General features: G+C 49.0%; 1 protein-coding gene across 2 annotated transcripts; it reads left to right on the top strand.

Annotated features, from left to right (window-relative positions):
• The first annotated feature begins 119 nt into the window (after nucleotides 1-119).
• efnb2a (ephrin-B2a) lies at nucleotides 120-27,261 on the top strand. Of its 2 annotated transcripts, XM_030428691.1 has the most exons (6): nucleotides 120-231; nucleotides 356-1,022; nucleotides 10,758-11,041; nucleotides 19,271-19,363; nucleotides 20,975-21,085; nucleotides 22,977-27,261. In XM_030428691.1, exons 2-6 carry the CDS (start codon nucleotides 910-912, stop codon nucleotides 23,378-23,380), a joined length of 1,005 nt encoding a protein of 334 aa, XP_030284551.1. In that variant the 5' UTR covers nucleotides 120-231; nucleotides 356-909; the 3' UTR covers nucleotides 23,381-27,261. The 2 variants fall into 2 exon arrangements, with proteins under 2 accessions (XP_030284551.1, XP_030284550.1); XM_030428690.1 differs by having other exon boundaries at nucleotides 125-1,022.
• The last annotated feature ends 594 nt before the right edge of the window (nucleotides 27,262-27,855 follow it).

Genomic DNA, 27,855 nt, shown 5'->3' with positions numbered 1-27,855 from the left:
ACAGCGCAGCTCCTATTCACTTCCCCTGGCCGTGGGGACCAATCAGCAGCAGCGGTGGGCGGGGCCTCGGTAAAACCAGCTCCACCAAATATTCCCAGTCGCGCTCCCTTGCAGTTACTCTCCATCCAGGTTTCGGAGCAGCGCTGAGGCATCACCCCTGCGTACTCTGCGGGCGTTTTTGGATCCGGATCTTTGCAGGAGCCGCAGCGCGTTGTGTTCTGGGGACCTCGAGTATGAGAACTTCCATTCCAGCTCCTTTGATTTCTTTCATCCTCATATTTGATCATTTTCTTAATTTTGACCATCCGACCTCATTGCTTCGCCCTTCTCATTTTTCTGCTGCTGTCACCCACAGTTTGTTGCTCACCACCACCACCGCCACCTCCACCAGCACCTCCACCACCACCAGCAGCAGCAGCAGCAGCAGCAGCTCCAGCTGAAAGGGGGAATAATCTCACCATTCCAACCAGCCAGCCATCTCTTGTCCGTCTCTGTGCTGCTGCTGCTCTTCTGGATCTTTGGCTGCACTGCTGGACTATAACGCAGAGGATTTATATTTGTATTGATTTCCATCTGCCGCCCGGTCCACAGCGGACAACACCACTTTCTTTTTTTCTTCTTCTCTCTGAGGGATGTATTTCAGCGCTCTGAAGGGGAGAATATAAACGCACTGCCCGCTGAATGAACTGCTGCCGTGCGCCTTTTGGTTTGTTGGAGCAGGAGATGCTCCTCTACGTCTGATCTTGGGTTTGTTGTCCGTGCGCAGCCCCTCTGGATCGGGATATAAGCTGAAGAGATTGCCGCCGTCAGCCCTTCCTGGAGCGCTTGTCGCCTGATTTATTTTGCGTGGACACATTTGGTGATTTTGAGAAGGATTGTGCACCCCACCCGGAGGCGCGCAGGCTCACCATGGGGGACTCGATGTGGAGATATTATTTCGGAGTTTTGTTTATTGCCTTCAAAGTGGACTTGTGCCGGGCGCTCATCCTGGAGTCCATCTACTGGAACACAACAAATACCAAGTAAGTGGAGCACAAGCCGCGCCGGTTATCGGCCCCCGTAGCGCTCGTATACGCTCTCCCGTGCAGGAGACGATTTCATGCCAGACTCCGTTGAAAAATCAGGCAATTTAAGGCTGACTCGCTCGCCGCTCTTCGCTCCGACGCGTAAAATAAAACCAGTCGTCATTCTGTAGTTTTCCTGAAACACCTCTTCATTTCAGCACACATTCAGAGGCACAAAGCGCTCTCAGAGTCGCGTGATTTAAACATTTGAATTTTTATCCTCGCTTTTAATTCTCGCTGACATCACGCAGGCTGCTGATCTGCAGTGAGCCGCGTCTCTAAAGTCAGATATCGGGAAAATAAAGGCAGATTAGCGGGTCATGTGTGTGTGCGCGCCGAGTTTCCCCTCAACGATTAATACATACAAAAAAAATAAATCAATCCTAATAGATCTCCACCCGCTCTGCAGCTTCACGCGCACAATTTCTGAACTGAGTTCGGTGTTTTTATTGGTGTTACAAGATAAAGACATCATCCAAAATGTCAGGATTTAAACGAGCTGCGCGTCGCTCTGCTCGCGTCTTCACCGCCCCGCTCATTAATCTGCTGTTTGTCTTCTTGTGTCGCTCGTTTGGGGGAATATTTACGCGCAGTGGACGGCGAGGCCCCGCTCGGCCGCCCCGTGCGTTATGGTGGCCACTCAACACACACACACACACACACACACACACACACACACACAGCTCGACACTTCATATGTTGCATGTTATTTGCTGTTTACGCGGAGTCGGTCAGACGTGTTTTCGTGGGGAACTTTACGCGTCGCCTCCTCGCTCAGTCAGAACTTGGACTTCTGACTGTAACAGGTCCGATCCGGAAAAAAATAGCAGAGCTATGAAGCTGCATGGAGCTCATTAGGCGGGGGCCTTGCAGATGTGTTTCCACGGGATCAAATATTAGATGTTATTTTTACCCTCCGTGATGAAAATAACGAAGCCTCGGCGAGGCGGAGGGCTGCGTGGAGCTGCCGGGACGCTCCTGCGGGGCCCTCTGCTGCTCTGCCGCGGCTCCCAACACTTTGTGTGCAGAGAATTAAATAATGAAGTGAACAATGAGATAGATTTTTAGGGCGGATTATGCTGGAAAATATGTTGGAGTAGATGAAAACTCCAACCTGTTCACTGCGTCTGACAGAAGCCTGGATGTCAAATTTAAATTCTGGATTTCATGATGCCCCTCTCAGTTGTGTGTGTGTTTATAGAAGATCTGTCTTTGACCGTAGTTGGGTGATTATAAGGCCTCATCCACCCATCTGAGATCACCTCCACCCTCAATGTGTCTCCTAAATATTCCACCAGGCCAAGAAAGGCGGTTAAACTCCTTTTTCCTGCTAATAAAAAGGTGTCTTTCTCCTCCTCTACACCCCTGGGCTCAGCCCGGCGGGGGGCGCCCCTCTTTGTGGCGCTTTCGTCACGGCCAAACTCCCAACTCGCTCAATAATTCAGCTTTTGGCTCCAGCTCAGGCAGAAAGCCCCTCCGTCCCTCTCTGTTTTTTTCCACAGTTAAAGACACACAATGGAGACGCTCTGACGGTCTAACAGGTGCCTGTTGTTGCGTGGTGGAGAGCCGAGGCGTGCGTCGTGCGTGGCCGTGCGCGCTCGGGGCCTTGTTCGCCGTGTTTCAGACAGGATTTGCTGCGTTGTCTGCGGGACAGAGCTGATGGTCTGTACGCAGCAGCCTCGGCCTCTCAGCCTCTCTGACCATCTGTGTCCCGGCGCGTCTCGACGCAGACTCTGCTGCTCATGACGCACTGATGTGTGTTTGTACCACATTTACACGATGCATCGGCTGCGAAACAGCATTTTTTAAAAGCTTAAAACCGGCCGCGGCTGCACTTTGTATGTATGCACTGCAGCCCAAATGGTTCCGTGCTGCGATGCAGTGAGTGGTTATGTTGAGGTCGGTGCCCGGGATGGTTTCTGCAGCGCAGATTTGCTCGCTTGTGATGTGCAGAGGTTATTTTATTGTTATTATTCTGAAGGACAAAGCAGATATAAGCCAGCTCTCTGTGCAGACTGCAGCTCGTGTGTTCTGGGAACAGCTTCCTCTTCTATAAAGGGCTCACCCAACAAGTTATTTTGTGCCGTCCTGTCCTCACAGAGCCAGACGAGCCTCCATTTTGGAGCTGCAGCCCTCTCAAATTAGTGTGTCATTTCACTTGGCGCGTCACTTTTGATTTTTTTTTTTTTTTTTGGGAAAAGGAGGAAAAACAAAGGAGAAGCCTCGGAGCCAGCGCAGGCCGCAGGCTGCCACAGCGGCAGCGGGCATTCCGCAGAATTAGCGGGTGCATGTGCGCATTCTTTACCTCCAGTGTGGGTTGAAGAGTTCAGAGGTAAAAGGCCACTGAGTGATATGATTGTGTCTCTCTTTGTGAGCAGGACAGTCACGGTGGCGTGTAGTTCAAGTTCTCTCCCATCATTTGGAACTAAAATCTTTGAATTGATTAGTTGGTTGAAGCAGCTTCAGGATGGAAAATGTGTCCAGACGCTTTCTCCTGATAAATAACTTCTCTGTGAGCGTCGGCTGAATAAACTTTTTATTATCTTCCTTTCACAGCTTGTTGAAAGTCCTCATGCCACAGTGTGTCAGTTATTCCTCCTCGGTTTCAGAGGAGCCCAGGAGCGTGAATATCTTTATTCAGCAGGTCAGCAATATGCTCGACAGCCCGAGTTGTCCCGGCCTCTCTGCGTCTCGCTCTGGGTTTGTGTTCGTCCTCCTCTTTGACTATTCAAGGAAGGATGAATGTTAGAAATGTGGAGGCTGCGGGCCAGTCTAATGCCTTTGTGTGTGTGTGTGTGTAGGCCGGGGGAGAGCATAAAGAAACAGCTAGCCTCTCTCTCTCTAGCTCGCTCTATGCTAAGTGTGTGTGTGTGTGTGTGTGTGTGTGTGTGTGTGTGTGTGCGCGCCTATCAGAAGAAATCCCTCCACAAAGATCACGGCTGTGTCGATTAAACCTCATTGTTGTTTGGCGCTCTACTACTTTACTGCTCTTATGCACGAAACTCCGAAAGGAAAAAAAAAACAAGAGTGTGACCCCACCACACACACACACACACACACACACACACACACACACACACACACGCACACACACACACCTCCTTCTTCCTCTGGTAATCCATTTTGTAGTTGGGAGGGAGAAACAAAAGCGAGGCCTGCTTTACATGGTTTATGTAAAAGGAGCGCTCCCTCTCCTCCAATGCAGTTCATTAAGAGATTACATAGAAGCCCAGAGACCCTTTGTGACCGGGCAGTGACGGGGGCACCTCTGTGGGTCCTTTTGTGAATGCAGGGGGGGGTTAGAGAGAGAGAAGAGGAGGAGGAGGAGGAGGAGGAGGGGGGCTTAGAGATGCAGGTCCATCATGAATGACTGACGAGGCCTTGTGCTGAATGTCGTAACGATGCCCTCCCTCTTCCTCCGACCCGTCCCTCCTTCCAAAAACCCCCGCGGAGCCTCTAATTTTGCCTTTTTTTCCCTTCTCCTCTGGAGCTCAGAGAGAGAAAGATCAGTTGTTTTAATTTAGCTACATGGACCAGCGGCGAGGGCGAGAGAGAGGGAGAGAGAGGGAGAGAGAGGGAGAGGGGGGAGAAAATGGAAGGAGAGGAAAAAGTGAAACGCTGCCGTGTTGGACAGCGAGCCGACACCGGCGGGGTGACGGAGGGTTGAAGTGGCTTTTTAATGATTAGAGAAGTTGATGATTTAAGATTGTGGAATAAGAAAAGGAACACAGAGGGAAAGAATGGGAGGAAAAAAGTGAGACAGAGAGGGAGAGAAGAAGAAAGAGTCGGGGCCCCAAGGGGCAACGAGGGTAATTATGTCTAGGCCCGCTCAGATCCCACAGGCCTGGATTACTGGATGAAAGGTAGGCTGAAGGCTCGGAGCGCCGACACCAGCAGAGCCAGGCTGAGGGGGGGACGGGGTGACGGCGGACGTGGAGACCTCTGGACCCTCGGCCGACAGAGGGCGAAAGCCGGGTCGCTGAGAAGAATCGCGGCCGGCTTAACCCTCGCCGTGCCTCGGCGTGGCCTCTTTGTCTGCCGCCGTCATGAATCCTCACGCTGCAGCCGCGACTCAAACAGTTGCTGCAGATATTCAGCCTCCCCTCACACAACTCTCCTTCAGGGCCACCAGAGGGGGAACCAGAGGGGAGATCAGGGCCGGGCCGGGCCGGGTCGGCCACCGCAGCTCGTGTTTTGTCACACACACAAATCCAACAATAGTTTAAATAGAGAGAGAGACCCGAGGAGAGAAGGCAGGAGGGTTCAGAGACGACGAGAGCTGAGAGGGTTTCATGTTGTTTTACTGGCGACAGATGCGACGGTCGTAACCTCTCAGGAAGTAGCTCCACACCACTCCTCCTCCTCCTCCTCCTCCTCCTCCTCCCTTCTTCCTTTTGCTCCTTTTGCCCCAAACATTTCCTTGCTCCTCCCCACACACACACACACACACACACACACACACACACACACACACTAAAAGAGACACCAGACTTAAAGGTGAGCAGATGAAGTATTGAAACAGATGTCTCGCCCACCTGTCTGTCCGCCTGAATCAGCAGGCTTTTGTCACAAGTGTGGAAGAAACACTTCATTTCACTTTCTCGTCTTAGAAAATCTCCCTCACAGCTTTGCATTTCACTAAAAAACAGATAAAGACGTCCTTTTTTTCCTTTTGTGAGAGTCATCAGACAGCAGAGCGGTCGCCGGCAGAGAAGCAGCGAGGGCGGTTCAGGAAGTCGAACATTGCGGCCGTCTGATTTCAGAATACAATTATGAAAAACGTATAAAAGCTTCTTTCTGTAATCTCACTTCTGACGGAGACGAGGAGAGAGTTCAGACACCTGCGTCGGTCTCTGGTTCAGTTTGTGTGTCGAGGGTTCAGAGTCCGTCTGTCTCTCGTCGCCTCGTCTGATCTAACAGGGTTCTGCTCGTGGACGAGTGTCGGCCTCACTGTGAGGAAGAACAAATGTTGCGTGACACGACAAAACGAGTCGAGCTGCGACTGTCATCGTCTCTGCGAGGAGACGATTCAGTGTTCAGTCTGGTCAAACTTTAACAGAGCAGAAAGTAGTTTTGTAAAAGAAATTCAACCTCAGAAAGTTTTTATGTCTTTAACAGAATAAACAAGCTTTCTGTTCGGAGTAAAACAGTCAAAATACAAAATGTTTATCCCAAAACTACAAAGTTCAACTTTAAATGTCTTGTTTTGTCTCACAAACAGTCCAAAACACAAAAATACTCAATTTAAAATCATAAAACAACAAATCCTCACATGAGAGACGCTGGAACCAGCAAATATTCAGCACTTTGTCTCGTCAACTGTCTTCGATTAATCGTTTAATAAAAATGACTTCAATTAATCGATTAATCAATTAAAACTAACACGATGTTTTGAAGCTTACGTGCTCCAGAATCTTAACTTGTGTCGACTTCTCGTTTTTATCTTTTGAATTCTTTAGTTTTCTTTACGTGTGAAGAAGAATGAGATAATGACGTCCAGCTGCGGCTGCTGATCTACGACAGGTCGAGTTCCTGCAGCAGATATTTCACTTTAAGTACTTTCTCAAACAAAATCATTATTTTTTAAATGTTTAGACCTTCGTGATGAATTTGGACGTCGCTTTAGAAGAAGTGAGTCACCGTGTGTTTTATGATTTCTGTGTTATCTTTATGACCTCTGTCAGTTTTTGTGTTAGATTTTTTTTAACTTCAGGGGTCTGTAAAAGTTCGAGGTGAAGAATTATTGTCACGGTCGATTATTTTCTCATTTTAATCGATCAGTTGGTCTTTAAAATGTCAGAACATGTTGAGTCGTGTCACAGAGCAGGAAGTGAAACAGAGAATCGGGAATCAGAGAAGTTCGACTTGTTTCTGATTAATCGGTGATCAGACAGTCGGTGATTCGCAGCACGACTTCCTGTTCGTTCCTCCACAGCCGTGAACGCTCCACACGTGAGGGAACGCTCTCGGCTGTTTGCTTCAGGAATATTTATAGCGGGGGAGTCGGGGGAGGAGGAGGAGGAGGAGGAGGGTTTTCAGTTTGCAGTGGAACAGGAGGGGTGAAGGGCCAAGTGTGCCTTAAAGCATGATGGGGGGCCCCGCGGAGGGTGGGGGTCAAATTCATTTACAATCATGAGATGCGGGTGAGCTTGTATTTGTTTTCTGCCCCTCCTTCATTCATTCATCCTTCTATCTGTGCAGCAGTTGAGTCGAGGCTCCTCTTGCTGGGCCAGGCCGGGCCGGGCCGGGCCTCGTGTACCTGGTGTTCTGTTGTTAGGCCCGTCACTGAGGCAGGTGTCCAACACTCTCACCTACCTGTAATCATCTTCTTCTGTTGTGTTTAATCCAGAGCAGCTCGTTTAAACGCATTTATCAAACGTTTCATTATGAAGCACTTTGCTGTGTGTGTGTGTGTGTGTGTGTGTGTGTGTGAGTGTGCGTGTGTGTGTATGTGTGTGTGTGTGTGTGTGTGTGTGTGTGTGTGTGTGCTGTTATCACGCTCGCTGCCCGCTCCCTGCACAGATAGCATTCATGCTAGCAGGGCTGGAGCTGCGACGCCCTGTTCGATAGCTTTGTCAGAGAAGTGTTGATGAAGTTTGTCATCAGAATGATTCACACACACACACACACACACACACACACACACACACACACGTGCAGCAGGTTTTTCTGCGTCCGTCACACGTGAGCGTGTCACAGCAGCGAATTAGACACGAGGACGTGTGTTATGTGCTTTTCTGTGTGAGGAGAGAATCTCTCCGTGTCGTGTGTTCAGGGTGTGTTTAGTGGAACTCAGTACAAAGACGTGTAGCAGAGAAAAACGCTGCAGGCCGACGCTTAAAGCTGCTAATCCACCGTGTGTCTTATTAGTTTCACCTGCACACAGGTAGAAATGTGAAAACAGCCGGAGATGATCTTGTTTCCAGCTGAATCAGTCGTCAACACTGATGTCGAGGGTCGTTTGGGAAACTCTGATCAATTTATTCCTCCGTTTTTCTTCAGGCAACTAAATCAATTAATCGAGACAGATTCATTGACCTGGGAGAGAATCGTTAGCAGCTTCAGCGTGTGAAGTTCAGCTCATCACTGCTCCACATTTATTCATTTATACGTTAGTGATTCTTGACGAGCAAACTAACGAGATGTGACGTGATGTGTAGTCAGACTTTTTGACCTCTTGTCAGGCTGTTTCCTCGTGACTCACGTGACTTCACTCGGAAGAATCACAGTCACAGTTTTAAAGACACAAACAGTCGAGTCTGATTCAGACCTGACGAGTCGAGTCTGCAGGATAGATCAGCCGCTCGCCTCTCTGTGTCGTCAGCAGCACTTCTACATGAACCTCTTCAGACACACACACACACACACACACACACACACACAATGAATTTGCACACATACACAGATTTAGAATAAGCACATGCATGCATGCTTTCACCCCTATATAAACACACATGCCTATTTGCACGCATGAATAGATGCTTCCAACCACACACACACACACACACACACACACACACTCTGAAGGTTAATGCACACACATACAACTCCACAGTGTTTGTGTAGAGGAGAGCTCCGCCCCCCCACAGGCTTTTCTATGGACCCTTCCTCTCTCTCTCTCTTTTGCTCGATCTCCATGCTCTACTTCCCCCCCCCCTCCTCCACACACACACACACACACACACACACAGACACACACACACGCACACACACACTCGTGCAGGATAAGATGAGGCCAGATGGCGCTGCGATGCATAGACATACATCCGCCTTTCCTGTCTCCGTCTCCGTGTGTCCGACACTGGACACACTGAACCAGCGCTGAGTGTCTCCAGGGGGCAGAAAGAAATACTCACTCGGCCTAGTTAGTCACCGTGTGTGTGTGTGTGTGTGTGTGTGTGTGTGTGTGTGTGTGTGTGCATCAGTATGTCGCTCGTGCACGTTCTCAGTGCCGGAAGCAGAGGAGATGATGCACACTGCGGGAGAGGGAAGAGGAAATAATATATGTGTCTGTATGTTTGAGAGACAGTGTGTGTGACAGAGATAGAAGAAGAAGAAGAAGAAAAAGAAGAAGAAGAAGAAGAGGGGGGATTTCTCTTTCTGTGAGAGCTGCCAGCCTCCATATTTATATATATATATATATATAAAACTGATTATGCATTGAATTTCTTCCCCTCGCTATTTCATTTAGAGCTCTTTGTTAATTATGAATCGGCTGTGCCTTGCCACCGGTCCCCTGTGTGAAGGCTCCCCTGCCGCCCCGCGGTGGCGGTCTTTGTAGTCGGGAAAAAAAAAAAGAAAACCCACAGTGGAAGCTTGACGCCGGAGTGGAGTCCTCGCTGAGGGAGCAGAGCGTCGTGTTTTCAGTCTCAGTGCTTCTGTAATGAGACGATCGCAGCCTCGCCTGTGCTGTAGTGCAGGAGCAGAGGTCAAAGGTCACCTGGAGACACCTGTGTGTATGATACGTACAGGTGATGAGTTTAGGCCATTAATCATCAATCAGTTTAGTCAGCATGCGAACTGATGATTGAAAGTTTACTCCGTTAATTGTTTGGTTTGTGACGAAGCTGCAGTTATTAATCGATTAATCAGCAACTATTCTGATAATCAGTTATTTTAAAGAGTCAGAAGTCTCTGATGTCAGCCTGTTATTTTACAGACCAACTGATTAATTGAGAAAATGAGTCCAAGGTGATGTCATCGAATGTTGTTGTCCAAAAAGTTGTTAAGTTCAAAGAAAAGCATCAGATCGTCACCGCTTATATCTGGTAAAAAAAATCTAAATTAGTTTCAGACTTCTTGTTTGTTAGTCGACTAATCGCTCGACCGGCTTCTTGTTTCCACACACACACACACACACACACACACACAGATCAGCTGGTCCCACTGGATGTTCATCAGTCGTGTGTTTGCGTTGCGTTCCCGTCTTATTTACTCACGCCGGTGTTCGCAGCGTGCCACAGAAAGCCTCCTGGGCGTCTGCGGTTTAACATTTCAAATTGTATTCAAGCGTGGGGCAAATTCGTTTAGCAGATAAATACGAGGTTTCAACCTCCAACTCCAGCTCCAACTGTGAATGTGTTTCTGTGTGTGTGTGTGTGTATGTGTGCTGCAGGCTCTCAGTACTTGGAGACTAAATGGCGACATTATTTTACTTTTGGGAGGATTTTAGGGGGATTCAGCTGCTCTCCCAGTCGAGGCGCTCCGGGCTCTCCGTGGATGTGCGAGTGTCTCTAATGTTTCTCCTGTTGTTGTGATTTTGCTCCACCGAGCGACGGCTTCATTGTTTTTTTGTCGTGCTGTCGGGGAAAGTGCGCCGCCTCCTCCTCGTTTATCCGGTTTAATTATTCTTCCTTCCCGTTCGCTGAAGAAGAAGAAGAAGAAGCAGCTCCGTGATTTCATCTTCAGATACGGGGGTCACTTTGTACCCAACACGCACACACACACACATACAATCCGCCATTATCCTCCGTCATCTAAAATTAATGGACACAATCAGTAATTACCTCATCAATAATTAACTGACTTCTCCCTTTTTTTTTTGTCGGGAGATACGAAGAGGCTCGATGGCAAACACTCCAATCTGAAATGCATAATGAATGACTGCTCATCAGTTTCTCTGCAGCTGACTAATATCCTTCTCTCTCTCTCTCTTCTTCTTTTCTTCTTCTTCTTCTTTGTCTCCTCTTCCAGATTCGTGCCAGGCCAAGGCGTGGTATTGTACCCCCAGATCGGGGATAAGTTGGACATTGTGTGCCCTCGCGTGGACGGCGGGGTGCCCGATGGCGTGGAGTATTACAAGGTGTACATGGTGCCCAGGGAGCAGCTGGAGAGCTGCACCATCACCAAGGCCGACACGCCGCTCCTCAACTGCGTCAAGCCCGACCAGGACGTCAAGTTCACCCTCAAGTTTCAGGAGTTCAGCCCGAATCTGTGGGGCCTGGAGTTCTTCAGGGGGAGAGACTACTACATCATCTGTAAGTACACGGCGCGCCCCGAGGGGATCGTAAATTAAGCGTTGCATGATTTAAACGGCTGTAAACAGTTTGGAGAGGTTTCAGAAAGCAGCTGGTGGCGACATACCTCAGATTTCTGGGTGAAGTTTTATGTTGAGCTCGAGTCAGATGGAGATGATGAACGGCTCTTCTGAGATTAGACTCAGTTTTGTACAGTTGCTCCTTCTCGAGGGTTCGTACAGCTTCCCTGCATGTGACTGATGGATCAGTTTAGGTACCAATCAAATCCACTCGGTCATGGTTTGGTATATTGGAATACCTGTTCTGCACACGACTCAGCTTCTACAATATCCGTCTGATGTTGCCACTGACCCGGTGACACATCGTGCTCCCTCGTCCTTCTTTGTTGAAACACAGTCCTGAACTGTTGTCACTGGCTTGTCTTCCTTTTTTGTCAGCATGTAGCTCCACCACACAAGTTAGCTACGTAGCCTCCGACAAACAAACATAAACATATCAGTCGATGTCGCTGTCAGAAAGCTCTGAGAGTTCCTTGAACATCACAGATGGAGGATATCTAAATGTGGACGTCTCCCCGGGGATCCTACAGATAGACGCACATGATAAACATTTTAGATATGTTTGAAGTTGTGCTAAAAGTCCGTTCAAAGGAGTCTGGAGTTTTTCCCCCGAGGGATTTGCTTCTTGTATAAATGAAGCCTGTAGCCAGAGGAGAGAAGCTGAGGAGCTTGAAGTCGAACCGTTCGAAGAAAAGTTTGCTAAGATCGGTTCTGATGTGTAAAGACACCGGGACAAGCTACTCTTATTAAAGCGTATAAAACCGTCCTCATCGATGAGACGTTCACTCAGAGATGACTCAGCAGCCGGCCTCGCGGTGCAGGTGTGGCCACGCCGCTCTGCTGATCGCCTGTGATGTACCAGCGCCATCCTGGGAGGAAGTTCTGCTTGGGTTTAGTGACGGCCCCCCGGTTTGAAACATGGGAGGTGGACTGAACCATCTGTGTGGCGCTGATGGGGGGGTGCGCTGCAGATAGGACCATCTGTGAGGCTCTGCCACCGCCATCTGTGAGCTGTCACAGCAGTGGAGGGCCATATTTCTGACTGAGTCGAAAGAAGGGGAAGAAAGGAGACGAGCTGGAAACGCAGCTTCTCCTCCAAACGCTCGGAGACGGTGGAGGAAGTCACATCCGCTAAAACAAATATTCGAGGTAACGTTCTGTTGAAATCCCTCGTTAAACCGCCTGCAGACGACGACTCCAGCGAATTCAAATTTACCTCCGAGCTCTGCAGCACGCTGACGTCCTGCAGAGAGATCTGTCAAGCAGCTGTTTGAGAAAAAAAAAACACACACAAAAAAAACAGGTTCAGCGGCACAATATGTTCATTCAGTCCTGCTTAAGTTCGTTTAAAGCTGAACAGGCAACAGTGGCTGCGCGGTCGCTAACGTGTCATAGCTGCAGGATGTTTGCATGGCGCGGCATGTCGTGCTGTGAAACAGTCCAACAGGTACTCTGTGTGCGCTCGCAGGTGAAATATGTCAGAGGTTAGAACAATGACTCACACGAGGACAGTTTGTAGGCAAATACAGGAAAGTCTCACCCACAATACACCCGTGTACCTGCACAACACACCATCAGATGTGGTTTGTGTGAGTGTGTGTTGGAGGACTACAAAGGCTTCTGGCTGAGGAGGCGCAGACACCACCAGCCTCCCTCCTCGCCTCCTCCTCCTCCTCCTCCGCGGCTCCCTCCACCCAAACGCTGCAGTTAATTATTGATGAGCCGATGCTGGTGTTTACTTTACCCCCGCTTCTCCTGGTGCTCCTGCAGATGAATGTGATGGCGGTGTGGTGGAGCAGCATCAGGAGGAGAAGGCCGTGTGAGGAGCAGGGATGAGAAACAGGTTCAGAGAGTCAGGGAGACGCATGTGTGTGAAGGAAAACACGCTGAGCATGCAAACGTGCCGTCGCTCCCCGAGGAGACGGCAGCAGCGTCTCTGTGCACACACACACACGTTTAACATCTAATATGTAATTCTCTCCATCGCGACCCGAGCGCAGCAGAATATTCACGCTCCCACCGGCTCACGCTCGTCTTCATCAGCCTGCAGAGTCGACAAGAGTGGTGGGAAAGTTCAATTCCTAACTTTAAGAAGAGAGGTTGGAAAAATCCAATTTTGCAGTTCTTGCAAATTCCTTTTTCCACCGACATCACCCCTCTCCTCCTCCTCCTCCTCCTCCTCCTCCTCCTCCTCCCTTCCCAGCTCCAAAAAATGCTAATGTGTAGCCTAAAGAGGGGAGAGAGGGAGCTGTTTCTCCATCGGAGTGTGTCTCGTTTTGCTGTTAATTGCCTCTTCTTGGCTAGCTCCGGCCCCCGGTTCTGCAGCTTTAACAGCCCACTGCAGTTGCATTGTGGCGCCGGGTTGTGTACTTAGTGCCGTTCCCTTCTTTTTTTTCTAAATTTCTCATCGGCCGCTTGGAGAATCTCCAGACCTTGCATGGGTAAACACCGGGAGTGGAGCGCAAACAAACACCAAAACAGCAGAGATGAGAGGAGCGAGCAGAGGTGTGCGTGGGTGGAGTCGCACTCGCGGCCGCTCGTACCTCGCAGTGTTGTAGCGAGCCGGCGTGGGCGTAGCTGCATGTGGAAACGTATGGGAATTAATAGACAGGCTGCGTTTACACTCGCCCACCCTTAAACCTGAAAGCATCTCCATCATCAAGTGTGTGTGTGTGTGTGTGTGTGTGTGTGTGTGTGTGTGTGTGAGTGTGTGTGTGTCCGACCCCCACCTTCCCTCCACTTCCCCTCCAGCGGCGCTGTCCAAGATCCGCCGGAGTGTGACACCGCCTCAGAAAAGTTCACCGCGAGGATTTCATTAGTCTTTTTGGAGTGAGCACTCGATACGTAATTAATTAACCGGCGTTTAATCCTCCATTTCTTCTCACAATTGCCGAGGCCCCCACATCAATGCTACGGATCTCAACCAATTGGATTAGCGCTGCCTCGTGTTGAGTATTGTGCCAAAGCGTAGACCGAGATTAGACGGGTTTGCTCGACATCCCCCTCCCCGACTCTGAAGCCACCTCTATAGATCCAAAACAGCTGTGACATCGGGCCTCCTCCTGCACGGGCCGGTCGGATCCGCTCCCTGTGCACTGATGAAGGAAAAAAAAAAAGGGATATTAGTTTAAATCTGTGTGTTTTGCATGTGTGTGAGGCTGCTGTGTGTCTGCATGTGCGTGTGTGTCGTGCACAATGCTGCTCCAGTTGCGAGCAGATGAGTCTGATGTGATTGTTTGCGGCAGCGTGGCCTGCAGCCGAGAAACCAAGTGAGCTAGATGATTACATGAGCTAAAGAGGGAGAGAGAGAGAGAGAGAGAGAGGGAGGGAGATGAATAAGGAGGGAAAGGGGGCAGAGCGAGTGACGAAAGCGAAAGAGAGCTAACGAGGGGAGGGCGAGGTAAAAGGAAAGAGAGCTAAAGAGGGAGGGAGGGGAGAGGAGAGAGACGAAAGAGAACGAGGGCACGGAGAGAGAGAGAGAGAGGAGCTAAAGAGGGCAGGAGAAGGACGAGGATGCATTTACAGTCGGAGCAGACGAGGAAATGTCATCAAGACTTTAATCACCTTTTTGCTTCAGTCACAACAGAAAACAGTGTCGTCACCTTCTGCTCCTCCGCTAACTTGGAAATCTCCTCTCGTCTCATGTGTTATGAATTTCAAAATGTGCCTTCAGTCTCACAGATTGGAGATTTTCAGGGTTTAAACTCAATTTTAGCGCGTAAAAACGACCTGGGAATGATTTTGCAGAACATACATTTTATCGTTTGAAATGACAGAAACAGGCCGAACGTTGATTTCCGTAAAAACAAAAAGATTTCTGCATAATCTCCGCCGTGCTCTCGTTCTTTCACTCCCCCTTTTACACGTCCAGGTTGGTAACGATGGATCGTCGTGGCCTTATTATCACATTATATTATAATAATAGTCGGTTCTGCTGCTGCTGCGTCTGCGTGGGAAAATTGTGAAGTGGCGAGAAACAGCCTGAAACCAGTCGACGTTTTTTTTGCACCTCCTCTCAGTCAAACTGCGCCAAAAAAAAGATAATTAAAGCACTTATCACTTCTCACCGCTGCTATAATTGAGTGTTAATCATGAAACTTTAATTTTAAGTGGATTTAATTAATGGATTTTTGTGTGTTGTTTGATGAGGAGTGAGTGTTCGGTGCTGACCCGGCCTCGATTCTGAGGGTTTGCCCCGAAAAAACGCAAAGGCGCCACCTGTCACGGGCGATTAGGGCGCTCGGCGGTTGACGGGTATTAACCGGCCTGTAACCTCTCCGCCGCGCTGATGGCTTCACGCTCCACAGCAACCAGACGGACGGCAATTACGTTTCGCTCATAGCTGCTTTTGTCTCTTCTTCTTCTGTCTCTCTGGGACACATCCATCCGTTCATCCCCTCAGTTTTTCCCTCTATAGTTTCTGTCTCTTCCTATGTGTCTTCCTGAGATGCCTCTTCGCTCCGCTCCACTATTTATGAGCGGCCCGAGCATTGTCTGTCTTTCAGGCGCTGCATTGTGTATTAATTATACCCGCAGATTTTCTTTTTTGGCAAACGTAAACGAGGCAGCTTTCTAAAAGAGGAGTTTTTGGAGCTTAACAAGACTTCTCGTGCTCGACGCTTCACTCCTGCGACCCTGAGAAGTGTTTGTCGTCCACTCCAAACTTCATCAAATTTACAAGAATGACAGGACGTTAGCTGAACTCGAGGTGCTCGATTGTACACATGCTCATCTAAAACTAGCTCTACATGCTAGCACAAATATCTGAGCGTTCCTTTGCTGTTTGCTGTTTGCAGGAGAAAACAGGATCAGAAATAAGAGTTCATCAGTAGTTTAAAGAAAATGAAAGGATGCTATTATCAGCTAACACCACGTGGATGCTAGCAGCTCTGTGTGTTAGCACAGGCATCCTGACCACATCAGCTTTTCTACGTTAGCAGAAGAAGCAGGAAGCGGAGATAAGAGCTCCGTCTTTATCTGGATTGCAGCTCACAATTGACTGTCTCGTTAAACGCGGGGTGATTTTCCACCCTCCTGATTTGATAAACAGGAGAAAATTAAGTTAAGGAGGTTGAATTGAGTTAAAGAGGGTAAATTGAGTTAGAGGAGGGGATGTGGGGCTGACTGGTGGCGTGTTTACGAGGCGGGGGGGCGGGGCTGCGGTCTGCAGCGGCGCATGCTCGTCGTATGCTAGCGCTAATTTTTACAGGTGACTGTGAAACACACACAGAGTGAGGACTCTTCTTTGATTCGCCATTTGTTGGAGCGTACATGTGATGTGTGCGTGGTCGAAGGTGTGTGTTAGTGTGTGAGTGTGTTGTCAGTGTGTGTGTGTGTGTGTGTGTGTGTGCTGGAACATTTTTTACGGGCCCACTCAAGCTGTCACTTTGGTCTCGAGCGGTACTTTGTCACAGCCGGTGAGTGATTTTTCCTGATGGGCCTTTTTTTTTTTTTTCCTCCCCCCTGTTGCCGAGCCTGTTTTTGCATCACGAGGCCGGCCCGTTCCTCAGCCTCCATCAGAACCGCGTCTCCAGAGAAACAGAACGTAATACGCCGTCAAGATGGTGCGAATGTTGAGGGAAAAAATCAGACGTAGCTTTTCTATTTTCCCTCCTCGTCTGTCTGCAGAAGGTCACACACAGACAGAAGCAGTGGGTTAATCTTCCTCTCCTCTCTGTCTTATCTGTGTGCTGTAAATCCATTTGTGAGGGTCTTGTAGGAACCAGGTCTATCCCGGCACCCCCCTCCTTCTCCAACATGTCCCCCCCTCCTTTAGCATCAGGGATTAGCTGGTTAGCTTTAGCCAGCTAGTCCAGCCAGGCCTCGTCTGGCCGGGGCCGAGGAGGGCCGAGTCATTCAGCCAGCCTGAGCCGATTCAACAATCACATTCTGTTTAAATCCAAGTCAGGCTTGCCTGGACTGCAGCCTTGGCACAGTGAGTGTGTGTGTGTGTGTGTGTGTGTGTGTTTTACTCCTGCATTTAAAGGGGAAGAAGAATTTAAAGTTTAAAATGCCTCTCAGATTTAAAGGATCTATTTTTAAATGTCAGGGAAATGCTGCGGGCACGTTTTGCGATAAAGGAGCTGTTTTTGGAGGATGCTTCGTGTTATTTTTGGGGTGTTGATGTGTTAAATGATTTAATAGGGCGAAGGGAAGGAGGGCGAGATATGTGGCGGATGAGACCTGAATAAACCTTCAGCACGGATCGGCGACCTTCACACCCGGTGAACTCTGACCCCGCAGGGGGGGGGCGCGAGCGTTTCCAACACGAACGCTCCTCGTGGTGCGATGCAGCGCCGGCACAAACACACCATCATGGTGCCAATTACTCCACAAAGTAAACACTGTTAAGACTGTTAATGAAATCCTGCACGATTGTACGATTCATTTGTGTTAACGGGTTTACGAAAACACACACACACACACACACACGGTTGCAGGAGCACAAGCCTTTAAGGAGCTTTGTCTGTAATGTGCTTTTCGGTCCTCGCTGGGAAGCCATAGGTCAGCTGGAGAAGGAGACAGGGGGAGAGAGAGGAGGCGAGATGGAGGGTGGGAAGGAGGGAGAGGGAGGGAGTCCTTGTTAACATGCTCTTTGTGTCCGCTCCCATCACCGTCTTATTGAAGCGAGGGGATTCGGATCAGAATGATTGGTAGCTGGGAGGGCGGAAAAAGGAAGAGGGGGAGAAAAAAGGAAGGAAAAGGTGGGGACAAGGAGGAGGAGGAGGAGGAGGAGGAGAGGGAGAAAGTGGCAGACTATGCAGGGCTTAATTTTTCAAAGCTATTTCAATCTGAGTCTCGCTGAAGCACCTGCCTTTCAATTCCCCCGCAGTTGATGGAAAAGCTTGTGCTGCAGCGGGGAACGGGAGGAGGAGGAGGAGGAGGAGGAGGAGGAGGGGGGTGAAGGGGTTTAAGGAAGAAGAGAGGAGGAAACTGAGGATGATGAGGGGGAGAGAGGAGGGGAGGAGGAGGGGAGGCGGTCGGAGTGAATGCGGGCCACTGCGCGCTGGCGGGAAGCCAAGCCGCTAAGCCCTGGCAGCTCGTTAGCCTCTGTGTTACTGACCTGATAGACCACAAGCCCGACTCCCCCCACACCTACCCCCCCCCCCCCTCGCCTCCCTCGCCTCCCTCCTGCCCCGTCCCACTCATGATCCACGCTAGCTGCAGTTCTGCCCCGCGGCCTCCAGGGGCAGCGCAGGAGGGAGGCGGGGCGGCGGCTAATGGGCTTGAAAGCATCCAGCTGATTGAGCTGTGGCAGGCAGCATGTGTGTGTGTGTGTGTGTGTGTGTGTGTGTGTGTGTGTGGGCCACATCTGTACAAGCCTTCCTATCAAAGTGCAGCTTCCGTTTCTGCTCACAGGACCCGTTCTGTTCACATGTGGGCCGCGTGGCGCCGCCCCTCCAGATTCCTCTCCCGACATCTGCCGCCGTCCCTTAAACGTTCAGCGCCGTCTCTTCTTGTTTTCCTCCCGTGTTCGAATGTTGCTTTTTAGATCCTTTAATCTCTTTTCATCTCGGAGCCATCGAAGTATTTATCGCCTCCCACTGTTCCCTTAATTTCCCTCCTCTCCTGGAGAAGTGCCCTATTTTTTTTAAAAACCATTTTCTCCGCCTCTCCTGTTGATCCCTGATTCCTTCTTTTTTGTCCTGTCGTCAGCAGATTTCTCGGCGGTCTGGCTTGAGCATTTTTAAAGCTTTTAAAATCCAAAAAGCGTGTTTCTTTAATAACTGGCGACCACTCTCCGGAGTGTCGTTAGCACTAATGCACGATAAGCCCGCACATTCCCCCCCCCCTCCCCCCTGCGTGGCATTGCCAAGATGGCCGCTGTCATCGCCGCCGTCGCGGTTTCGCTCTCTCTGTCTGTCCTCGCCTCCCTTAACTGCCTCCTTCACGAGGCCCATCAGCACAGTTAGAGATATTACAGTCACAATTACTCAGGCTAATTGACTTTGGGGATGTGAGACACTCCGGAGCGACGGAGGTGATGAACGGGTGAATTGTGATTTTATTAAAGGGGGGATGACTCACATCCTCTCCCTCGGAGGAAGGCTCGCGGCGCCGCTGTTGTCTTTGTGAACTGGCTGTTATTTCCGAGGCTCGAGGCGAATATGGCGACGCACATTTCCAGCTGATCCTAACCTTGTTCCTCTCTCTCCGTCTCGTCTTGCAGCTACATCCAACGGCACCATGGAGGGCATCGACAACCAGGAGGGGGGCGTGTGCAAGACCAGGTCCATGAAGATAGTCATGAAAGTGGGACAAAGTGAGTATTGTGTTTATTGAATTACAGGCACGAGCAGCGCCTGCGGGCCCGAGCAGCGCCGGTACATTCTGTGAAAATGTTGTGAGAGTCTGAAAAATGTCCTAATAAGGTCACAGCTCCATCGTCTCCATGACACCTGGGGGCTGCGAGGGGGCAGGAGATGTAATCTAGCGGAAGCCCTAATACGCAGAAACACACACACACACACACACGTACACCTACACACACACACACACACACACACACACACACACAGGATTGTGCATGCTTGCACGCACACGAGCATCAGAAGCATCTGCTGTTTTACACACTCTCTCGCTCGTTTAGAGGCTTTCTGCACATGCGAAGTGGAGAAGCTGCACACGTTATAACACTCTGACACACACACACACACACACACACACACACACACAGCCTCAGCTCTTAATTACAGCAATAATTATTCATAAATCAGTTGCCCGGCTGCCACCCTGAGTGGTAATTTCCCGGGGTCGACCCTCTCGTCAGCGGCGGCTTCAGAGCTATTGAGCGCCGCTGAAGGTCGGAGGGAATTTAATGGAAGCTGCTTCACTGTGAAGAAGAGAAAAGAAGAAGAAGCAGGTGCTGGAAATTGTTTCTGCCGAGTTACCGAGTTGCTCACAAATCAGTGGATTTATTCAATAAAGTGCAGTTCCAGCAGCTCGACCTGAGAGAGGAGCGATCAGAACAGCACATGTTGGTGAATTATCTCAGCGTTTAGCGTGAAACAAAAGATTCTGACGGACACTTTAGCCGCGTTCTGCCCCGAATGGACCCGTCACAGGAGCAGAACTCGTCCTCAGCTGCCTCTCACAGCGAGATCTGGATCAGCAGACACGTTCTGATTTAATGTGGAGCTCGTAGAAGACGTGAAGGACAGTTTGGACGCGTGATGAATCACTGAGAGCTTCTTTTTTAAAGATTGTTTGAAAGAATCGATGATATCAGAAGTGGAGACGCTGCATTTTTCATGAGCTGAGAGATTTTTTGGGGCTGTTTTTGCTTCCTGAACACGTCTTCTGTCCGACTCGTGGGAAGAAAACGTCCAAAAGACACATTAAGGTGTTTATTTTAGTTCAGATTTACGTTCTGGACGTTTAACGCTGTCAGAAAACTGTCTCGATGTAAGAAATCATGAAGTCGTCTCCACTTCAGCAGCACTTACATCTGTATTCTGGAGATCTTTGCTTTGTTCATGAATCATTCACAGCCTGATTTAGAGAACATTTTATTCTAAAAACATGCAGAAAATCGATATTTTTTATAGCTGTTGACAGTATTTCTTAATTTATGGAGTGATACAAAGTGATAATCGACAATATTCCTCCTGTAAAAACATTTTAATGTTGGATTTTGAACGTGGCGTCATCCGATGTTCACTGGATGAAGCTTAAATAATCGTCTTAATGTAAAGTAATGAGTTCGGGAGGTTTAAATGTGATATTTGTGCATTAAAAGTTGTGTTTACCTGAAGTGTTTCCTCTCAAACGAGAGCTAGAAGACGTTCGACAAACAACAAGTTCGACAGACAAACACCTGACACCATCTGAACTCAACTCAATTCCTCTTCTTCTGCTTTTTTATTTCCTCCAGATCCCTCTGACCCTATTTCACCCAAAGACAACCCCACCAGAGTTCCCTACTCCCCCAAGGACCGGAACGACAAGGAAAGCCACAACCACAACGATGTCCTGGAGAAACCAGGTGAGTTCACACGTCTGTGTGTGTGCAGCTTAAATCCTGAGGAAGTGGGAACAGACGCGGGGAGGATTTATGGAAACAATTTGGTGTTTTCAGGCCGCCGTGATTGTTCAAGCAGCTAAGAGTAGATAGCGCTAAGTGTGTGTGTGTGTGTGTGTGTGTGTGTGTGTGTGTGTTGCAAGCGAGGGAAAGAAAAAGGTCAGCGATTCATCAGCCAGTAATTGAATGTTGCCCATAAAACTGATAGGCATCTCCGGCCTCTCAAGGACTTATAAGGTATCTCCATGCTGGCCCCGGTCCAGCCCGACCCGCCGCTTAAGTGACATTTTCAGGAAAATGATCCGATCGCTGTCTGCCTCTTAGTACAGACGCACACTTGTTTCTGCGGCGAGTCACAACACAGCGGCGGCGGCGGCGGCGGCTACGTGCAGACTCGCTCTTATCTCTCTGCTATTATGTTGCAGTTAAAAATCTCCCGAGAAGAGAAAAAAAATCAGTCCAGCAATTTCCGCAGCGAGATAAAAGAAACAGGAAAGGGTCCCGAGAACAAAAACAAGCTGACCTATATTAACAGTCCACCGGTCCGGCGCTGCGGCCCGGCTCAGCGGGGGCGTGGCCTCACCTGACACGTTCTGTTTTCACTCGAGCGTGCAGATCCTCCGTTGATCCCGCGCTGGCACGGCGCTCTGCAGACATCAGCATCTTGCTCTCTCCACTTTCCCGTCCTCTCTCCTGCGTTTTTCCTTTTTTATGTCTCATCCCTCCGTCCCGGCCCGCTAGCGGGAGCATATGGGCGTCAGAGTGCTGTGGGCAGAGCGTCTGAGGCAGCATAATCCCCTTGTAAAACAACAGAAGGGTCCTCGCTTTGGGCCGCATGCCATCCCAGATCCACTCCCCCCCTCACCACCGCAAAAAGCACTTTTGGGCCCTCAGGAGAGCAGCAGCAGCCGACAGGGAGGCGCGGTAATCCCGCCTGCTCAGGGACCCGATCCCGCACCCACCGGGCCCGCGTGTGTTGGACCTGAACCAGCATGTCCATCGCTGGGAGACAGAGCACAGCTTGGCTTTCATAATTGATGTCTCATGATGACATCAAATATTTCTTTTATAATATCTTCCCTCCGGGGCCGTTAGTGAGAAAATGAAGTTACTTTTTATGTCTTTCTAAATGCAATTTATCTAAGTGCCGTCCGCCTGGATCTTCCCCGAGCCATTGTATCTGCTATCGGGCTGCGCGCTGCCCTAGATTCAAGGTTGCAGTCTTCACCGGCTGAATTTGAATAGCCACCGATCGAATGTGACCTTTATACAAAAGGCTTCTATAGGCAGGCTTCGGTCTGGGCAGCTGCCGGTCCGTCGGCTGCACCTTCGCTGCGACGCGATGAAAAGACAGCGAGGAAAGAAAAGGGAGCGGCAGAGAAAGACGCACGGCTCAAAACACTTCTCCCACCTCGCTTCATTTCCTTTATTATGTCTCAGCGGAGGTGATTTTTTTTTTGGATCTAAGACCCCCGACAGCGTCCTGAAGCTCTCACTGTTACATTTCTGCAGCTTTCCAAACCTGCTGCTTCCAAAATCACACCCACGTCACGCAGCGACCGGTCGAGCTTATTTTTATTCTTACGATACGATGACACACGAGCGCCTTCGAGGAAAGATTGTCTGTTGCGCGGCTTATCATCCAAACTGGTTCGTGTAGAGCTGCAGGAAATAATTGATTCATTGATTAGTTTTGTCATTCGTCACCTCGAGCTTTAAGTCTGACTTTCTGACATATTTTTTAGACCAAACAATTATTAAATAAATCGAGGAAACAGATTCAAGGCGAGGACGTTTTTGTTGAGATGCGTACATGTTGTCTCTGTGCTCACGTCTGCTCCCCTCCGTCTCTCAGGTGTGTCACCCAGAGAAAGCACCGACGACAACAACGGCAAGTCCTCCAGCGTCATCGGCTCGGAGGTGGCCATCTTCGTGGGCATCGCTTCGGGCAGCGTCATCTTCATCATCATCATCATCATGCTGGTCCTGCTGCTGCTCAAGTACAGGCGGCGGCACCGCAAGCACTCGCCGCAGCACGCCGCCACGCTGTCTCTAAGCACCTTGGCCACGCCCAAACGGAGCGGAGGGGGCGGGAACAATAACGGCTCGGAGCCCAGCGACATCATCATCCCGCTCAGGACTGCTGACAGCGTCTTCTGCCCGCACTACGAGAAGGTCAGCGGCGACTACGGCCACCCGGTCTACATAGTTCAGGAGATGCCGCCTCAGAGTCCGGCCAACATCTATTACAAAGTCTGAGTCGGAACTTTTACACGCAGGAGACGAACTGGAACGCTCCCCGGGCAGAGCGGGTTTTTTTGGCTTCGCCTGGCGCCGCTGGCATGCCCGCGAACACTCTCGCTCTTTCTCTCTCTGTCTCTCTCACTCCTTGACTCCTCCTCCTCCTCCTCCTCCTCCTCTCCTCTGATGTTTTGTCACTATTTTTTTCTTAATCGAAGTTTTGCTGATACCTTTGTCGCTCTGGTTTGGGCCCGGCGGGTGCGGACGGGTCGGGCTGGAGGGCCGGAGAGAAGGCTGCTGCTGCCACTGCTGCTGCTCTCTGGGGCTCCGGGGGGGAAACGGAGAGGACGATCTCTTCTTCCCCCACGACGTCGCTCCCCGTTTCGCTTTGTGCGCCGCGGCCCGGCTTTTTTTTAACAGGAACTGAGTGTTTGCGGGATCAGAAGGTTCAGACGGATGCACAGCGTGTTTGTTTTTCTTTTTTTCACGGATCGGACGGACAGACGGATGTTTTACGGATGTGGAAGGTTTCCTGGCACGACGGGAGGGGAAGGAATCTAACGGCCTCACCTTAAGAGAGACTACTGCTGGGGAAAAGAGAGGGAAAGAGACAAACAAACAAACAAAAAAACGAGTGAGGAGGAGAGGTAAAGGAGAATACGGGGCTGACCATGAACTCACAAAATGGCTGCCCTCTCTCCTCGACGCTCGCAGGCCGGAGAGACTCTGTGGATTTAACCAGCCGGACGAGGAACAGAAAGGAGAGCGATTCTCACGGCGATCCTCTCCGGGACTTTCCTGACTGACTCACGGCGATCACCCATCACCCTGCCACCCACATCCTCACCATCACATGTACACATCCACCCACGCGCACAGACACACTGTCTCACCGGTCAATGTGAACTGTTTGGGTTCCGGTGTGGACCGCACCATGTTTCTCCTCACGCTCAGATCTGTTCTCTCGAATCTCTCAGATGTTACTTGAAGTTTTTTGTCAACATTAACTGATCTTTGGTTTATTTCATATCTGATGTAGTTCAAATGCAGACAGAGAGTTTTGTTTTTTCTTTCTCCTTTTACGTGACGTGTCATATCCCCGATGTGACGTTTTAAACACAAGTGACCCTACGGTGGCTCGGAGCGGCGACGGCGTGAAACGAAGGAGTGAGGATTTTGTTTTTCTTCTGTTTTCTCAATTGTTGGTCGCCCTCACTCCGGGTGTCAGGTCTGCCCAGGTGGCTTCTGGGAAGAGTGGAGGACTTTCATATTCATAGAGCAGCACTTTTAACCCCGTCGTTGGTACCTCCACTCTTCACAGCGGTCAGAGAGACGCAGTGATAGCTAGAGATGGGAGAGCGGCCGTATCCCGTCAGATTTAGTAATGAGGGCTCGCCTCAACTTCTCTAGAACCTGGGCTGCTCACACAGGCGGGTGTCAGGGGGCAATAAGAAATCCAGTTCGCCTTACTGCCGCTTTTCGCATCAGGTGAAGAAGAGGCCCGAGATGTAGTTGAGGTTAGCATAGCTGGCTGCAGCTCTAGGTACTGTAATGTTTACCCCTAGGGGTCCGATGATGATTAAGGGTGCCCGAAGGGCCCAAAATCACCGTGACCGGTGCTCTCCTATTCTTGTTTTTTAAAAAAAGCACAGGGACATCTTACTTACATTGTCACTGTTTCTCAATCTCCATTAGCATTTCCACATTGTGAGTTCTTCATTTACTTCTTTTTTTTTTACAAGATAGATGTACATTTAAAAAAAAAGGACATTACAAAGATGAAAAATACAAAAAATAACATAAAAAGCAGAATTTATTTATGATAGACACATAGAGCACAGGTGTTGTCAGGCGGTATGGAGGAGAAGAAGAAGAAGAAGAAGAAGAAGAAGAAGAAGAAGAAGTAACGTTAATATATTATGGTATAAGTGCACATTATGCAATCTAGGTTTTTGATTATTTGATATCTCTCGACCCGCTGAGTCCCGTACTTTCATGAGCTCTCGGTCCGGGGAAGGACCCGGGGAGGGCAGCCCGGGCCCCCGGGCCCCCCGAGGGGAGGAGACTTATCTGACCCACAATAGCTCACGTTGGTGTACACAAGGGCAGAGTAGCTGTGTCTCCCACACTCACTCAGTGTAGCATCTCCCAAAGGATAACTCATGAACACCCAGCGCCCCTGATTGTCCTCATACACACCCTCCATGTTCCCTGTGCATGTGTGTGTGCGTGCGTGTGTGTGTGTGCGTGTTGAGCAAGTCTATATTTCAGTGACTTCACATTCATTAATATCTTTGGCTTGAGATCATAATCGCGACTCAAGCCGGCGCCCCGCCCCCCCGAGCATGCATCATCGACATCGTCATTCGATCATAAAACAACATCAAAATTTCACCGAAAAAGCCAAGCCTTGTCTGATCTGAGGTTTGTGCCTCTGAGAGGCTACAAAATCTGCAAATATGCAATTCTTATTTATTTTTTTAAATCAATTCTGAGAAAAAAAAACAAAAAAAACACCACCTATGGAAAGTGTTCTTAACCACTGAGAGATGTAACGACAAACAAAACGACACAAAAACTAGCAAAAGTGCGTCACGCGAGCCTGCTGGTCGATTTTATTTCCTGCGTTAGTTTTTCAGTTTTTATTTGAACCTGTTTCTGTTCTAACTGTGTGCCGTAGTACAAAAAGGTAAACTGTGAAAAACAAGAAACCATTAGAGAAGCATATATATATCACACCTGGACAGGTATTTAAAGAGAAGACGACACACACACACACACACACACACACACACGTATACAACAAAGAAATGGCTGTTTAGTTGCTGTCTGTCTGCGGCAGAATCTGACAATCTTATTAGTTTCTTTGAATCTGACGTCCTTTTCTTAGCGGCCACTCGACTAACTCTCTCCCAACGTCGACCCGGTTCTGCTCAGACCCGTCGTGTGAAAAACGTGGTAGCGATGCTGTGAGAGTCTTAGCAGCGCGGGGGCTAGGAGAAGCACCTCAGGCTACTGTAAAATGCCTTGCTCGTATGGTCAGCCCTTGGTCACTTGACTCAGTAATTTTGCACCGTACTTCTGTAGGTAAGAAACCTGTAAATACATTAATGTTTGTATTGTATATGGATCCTGGGTTGTTACAATAGCCTTATTCACCTTTTTAGGAAAGTAAACGGAAAAAAAAAAAAGTTCAGAAACAATGGAACTCACTTCAGTCCGACAGAGCATACTACTTTTTTGGTAAATAGCTTATGTACATATTGACCAGAAACCCAATAAAAAAACATTTTTTTATAAACTCTTAAAAAGTAAGATGTTTTGTATAAAATTTGAATTTTTTGCTATGTATTTTAGCTAGCGCTCGATGGAAAAGCCCGTGTCCTCCCCACTCCCTCCCCCTTTTGCACTGTTTCCATGGTAATTTGGTTTAAGGAGTTAAAAAAATATTAAAAAAAAAATGAGAGAAGAGTTGCCAAACCGACTGCTGCATATTTGTGCCATAAGTGTGTACCATAAATATTTATTGAATTAGTTTCTTTTTCTCTTTTTTTTTTTTGGTTTTTTTTTTGTTCTGTTTATGATTTTTAATATCAGTCCAGTTTGTAAGTAACACAGTATTATATATTTGCATTGTTTGTTTGTCGACCCCCCCTGAGTTTTTTTTTCTTTATAGTCATGTTGTCATGGTTACCGGGTGGCTGTAGCCCCTCCCCCTGACCCCCCGCTCCCCCCCTCCCCCTCCTTGCAGTATGAGATGGCCAGGCTGTGAAAAAAAAAAATGGTTTTAACATTCAAAAATTTAAAAACAAAACGTTCAAAGTGAGGATAAATGACACACATTCCACCAGTCTGTTACAAACTGAAAATGTTTTTCAATAAAATGTTTTTCCTATGGACGCGCTGTCTGTCTGTGTTGCTTTGTCGCTCTCATGAATGAATAACGTCTCGTATTTTTATTGTTTCCTTCACACGACTCGGCAGTGAAAAGAGAAGATGTGACGGCTTCATTTACTCTCTTTCAGATCTTATTTATCTCAAGACTTCATACGATCTGTACGCTTCGGTCCCAATGTGGCCGTTCGTGATATTTTATAGACAGAAAATAATATTAGAAATCTCATTTTGTTCTCGTAAGAAGTGAAACAAGAAACCGACAGTCCAGATCTTTCATTTTTTCCTATTCAAGGAAGTGCAACACGTGGTTATTAGATGCATCAAAAAGGACATTGATGTTCTGTTAGAAAACAGGCTTCTGCTTTCAGTCGCTCCACCAGACTTTTGGAACCAGCTGCAGGGATTTTGCTCCCGTTCAGCCGCAAGAGTCGTCAGCTCGGTCCAACACGGATTTGGCTCTGGTTCGTCCCAAACGGGCCCCGAGACACCAAGATGAAGGCTGACGGTTGTGTCACTTCATGATAAACTTTGATTATATCACACTTCTCTAAACAAGAATCAACAGCAGATAGAAACAACACGAATGAAACTAAAGC

This window comes from Sparus aurata, chromosome 9 (genome assembly GCF_900880675.1).
Source record: "Sparus aurata chromosome 9, fSpaAur1.1, whole genome shotgun sequence".
Taxonomy (NCBI): Eukaryota; Metazoa; Chordata; class Actinopteri; order Spariformes; family Sparidae; genus Sparus; species Sparus aurata.
The sequence above is the reverse complement of the archived record's forward strand: the minus strand, read 5'-3'. Positions and strand labels throughout refer to the sequence as shown.

What these genes read in the sequence shown, in the direction of transcription:
- efnb2a (XM_030428691.1), top strand. Translation starts at nt 910, where the DNA reads ATGGGGGACTCGATGTGGAGATATTATTTCGGAGTTTTGTTTATTGCC. An exon ending in GAGAGACTACTACATCATCT is followed by an intron (nt 11,042 to 19,270) that starts GTAAGTACACGG and finishes CTCGTCTTGCAG; the next exon opens with CTACATCCAACGGCACCATG. An exon ending in AGTCATGAAAGTGGGACAAA is followed by an intron (nt 19,364 to 20,974) that starts GTGAGTATTGTG and finishes TATTTCCTCCAG; the next exon opens with ATCCCTCTGACCCTATTTCA.